General features: G+C 42.0%; 1 protein-coding gene across 1 annotated transcript; it reads right to left on the bottom strand.

Annotated features, from left to right (window-relative positions):
* Positions 1-92: 92 nt before the first annotated feature.
* si:ch211-196f5.2 (uncharacterized protein LOC556372 homolog) lies at positions 93-2,256 on the bottom strand. The gene is made up of 4 exons (XM_038305716.1): positions 1,872-2,256; positions 1,686-1,785; positions 1,479-1,608; positions 93-448 (listed from the first exon to the last, which is right to left on the bottom strand). The coding sequence occupies exons 1-4, from the start codon at positions 1,997-1,999 to the stop codon at positions 363-365; spliced, it is 444 nt and encodes a 147-aa protein (XP_038161644.1). The 5' UTR covers positions 2,000-2,256; the 3' UTR covers positions 93-362.
* Between the last annotated feature and the right edge of the window lie 936 nt (positions 2,257-3,192).

The raw sequence follows: 3,192 nt of genomic DNA, 5'->3' as shown, positions 1-3,192 counted from the left end.
ATATCTGTAGATTCTTTTACACCACTGATGGTATAAGACTCCTTAAAACAGCAGAGTAAATGGGGGGGAAAAAATTGTTCTACTGTTAATAATAGCGTTCTTATTCCTCTGTTGGTCATTCTATGAATTCATGCTCTAAAATGTCCATTTTTTAAAACGTCTTGCAGAAAGTGGAAAAGATCAGATTCACACACAGAACAATTGCCGAACCATCTTAAGTTTCTGGTTAATTCAGCTCCTTCAATCCCTCACTGTTACACAGTTCATTTTAAAAACATGTCAACATGTTCTGTTTCTGTTAATAAATCTATTTCCTGTTGTGACTCTGGGTTTATTTCTTGTACACCACATCAGATGTCTCGTTAATCCTCTGCCTCAGCGTTCCCAGGCTGGTGGTTTTCCAGGTCTAGCGCCATGGTCATCTCCACTGGGTCCAGTCTGACCTTCCCTGTAGAAATGGAGACTGTATTCAAACCAAATTCTAAACAATCACACACCTTGAACTTCATTATTTTTTACAGCCTTTATATTTGTGCATCATTATGATGTGGAATGGGAATGATACATGGTTAAACCTGTGGGTGCTGTTCCAGCTAGAGGGAGAAGCTTTACAAATATGAAAAATAGAGAATTTATTTTCCCTTCCTGGTTTTGCAAATGAACTCAAGCTTTCCACAGGGAAATGACTTTAGCTCTGCCTCTTTAGGCTTTCTGACACTCTGTAATGTGAAGTCTATTTCCTGCTATCAATCCCAGAGCATAATAAGGTTGCAAGTACCTGGTTCAATCCCCACAGCCTCCACTCTGGGTGCCTGAGCAAAATCCTTAACCCCACACTGCTCCCCAGGCCCCACACAATGGCAGCCCACTGCTCCCTAAGGGGGCAGTGGGCTTAAAATGCAGAGAGGGAATTTCCTGATTGTGGGACTATAAAGGGATTTACATTTTCTTTTAATTTATTTCTTCCAGTTTTCCATGAAGTCAAACTAGGTTAATTACATGACTAAAAGCTAATCTGTCTGAATCACTGCAGCTCCCCCAGAGAAACCATGAAGCTGTGGAAAAAACAGAACGCCTTGGCAGGATTTGACATAGTCTTAGGTTTTCTAACTTTTAATTTAATTAGACTCAGGGGGACTTTGTTTACCAGTTAGGTAATTACCACTTTAAAGGAGGCTTAACAGCCTATATATATATATATTTATTAATTTTTTTTACATATCTTTATTACGTTTTTCAACTTGTACAGGACAAGCTTTGTACAAAAGAATATCAGATTCTTATAGAATAAGCTATATTTTGAATCAAATTGGCAACAGCATGCTATTCATTTTTTATGTGCGATAATATTCAGCAAGCATCCAGGTTTCTTCTGCCTCCTATATCTAAATATAAAATGAACTGCTCTTTTGGTTGATCTATTATAGAACAAAAGTTTTGCTGCTCTAATGGTAGCAGGACTAGAGCTGCATACAGACCTGGGTTTGTCTGCTTCCAGGGCTGGATGTCCACCCCCGTCCTGCAGAAGGAGCGGTCAGTGTGGGCCTCTGTGCTGTACAGAACCTCCTGCAGCTGTTTGTCTCCTGGCTTCTTGGCTTTGACTCGAACCTAAAGCAACATAAAAACAGAGTTTTAAGCTTCCATCAACACTTCTCCATTCGCTTTCTCACTAAAGGATCCCATGCCTCTAGGATGGTGGTTTCCTTCTCCTTCAGCTTCCCTGTTCTGTTCTTCACCTGCGTCTTCTTGGTGTCGACCCACACAACCCTCTCCTTCACATCTGACCTGGACACACATGTTCACAAGCTCTTTGACGCTCTAGCTTCAGGATACAGAGGAGAACCTGCCAGCATCTGACATAGTGGACTCACTCTTGGATGCCCAGATCAGCCAGCGTGGTGTCCAGGAAGGGAAAGGCTTGGTGAGCTGCATCCGGCTGCAGCTCTATTGGCAGAGCCACCGACATGGGGATGTCCTGCTCCACCTCCACACGCACCATCCCAGCTTGCGGCTCCTTTACCAAGGCCTCCTTTTTGTCCTCTGCCAGCTTGAATCCCTGCTCTGTCCTTTAAGCAATATGGTGAATATGACCAATATCTGCACCCCTTATCTCCAGCTCTTCTTTCTTCCAGGTGTGTGCTGATGTAGATACCAGCTGACTGCTCTATCCACCTCTTCCCACTGGGCTATGAGCTCGTCCGGAGGATAATGGCTGCTGGAAAGTGTAAATGCATGCAGACCTGAGCTCTGCCCCTAAGAGTGATATAAACAGCCAGCAGGAATGTGTGCTATGTGTCGTCCAGGTGTCAGGTTTATTAAATTGTCAGGGAGCTGACTGACAGCGCTTGGGGTTTAGACTCCTGCTGAAGTCACTGAGGGTTATTCTAAGCACACAAATACAGGAAACGTGGCTTTAGGTATGTTCAGCCAGAGTGTAAACCCTGCAAGCTGAGTGATTCATGTATTTTGGATGAAGATGTGGGCTGACATGAAACATTAAAAGGCCAGCCTCCGACCTCGTGGATGACAGATTTATGACGGCGTGTAATGAAAAGATCCTGGCCGCCTTATCTCGTCCTCTCCTCTTCCCATCGGCCTTATTTCTCCTGAGGTGAACATGAGGTTGGCGTATGAGCCCCTGGAAGCGTCGCCATGTTCTCCACTTCAGGAAAAAGGACAAAGGCGCTCTGGCTTCTTGTAAGATACGCAGATGGAACATGACTGGAAAAATGTTAGGTCTTACTTTTTAGAATAAACTTTAAAAAAATATTAAATTGCCATTTTCATTATACTCTGCTCTTTTTTATATTTTAGTTTGAATGTATGTGATGTGATAATGGTTGGTGGCAAACAATTGCCTACCTCTTGGGCAATAATAAGGTTTTTTCTAATTCTAATTTACTTTTTCAGGCTGGATTTCTTAATGTTGAAGGTTGAAGACAAAGTTTCATGACAAGCAGCCTAATAGAAAAGCAAACAGATCTGATATTAGATTAGATGAGCTTTGTTGATCTCACAGCGAAGAAATTCACTGGTCACATATTGGCATGGTAATTAAGAAGGTGCAAACAAGGAGGAAAAGGTGCATTAGGAATAAAAATAAGATAAAAAAATAAGAAATAAAAAAAATTAAAAATACAAGGGAATAACACAGAGATTTGAGGTGACATATGTACAATCAGGATGGCTTAT

This window comes from Cyprinodon tularosa, unplaced genomic scaffold, assembly GCF_016077235.1.
Source record: "Cyprinodon tularosa strain WSP-4 unplaced genomic scaffold, ASM1607723v1 ctg561, whole genome shotgun sequence".
NCBI lineage: Eukaryota > Metazoa > Chordata > Actinopteri > Cyprinodontiformes > Cyprinodontidae > Cyprinodon > Cyprinodon tularosa.
Note: the sequence above shows the minus strand (reverse complement) of the source record. Positions and strands in the feature narration are given on the sequence as shown.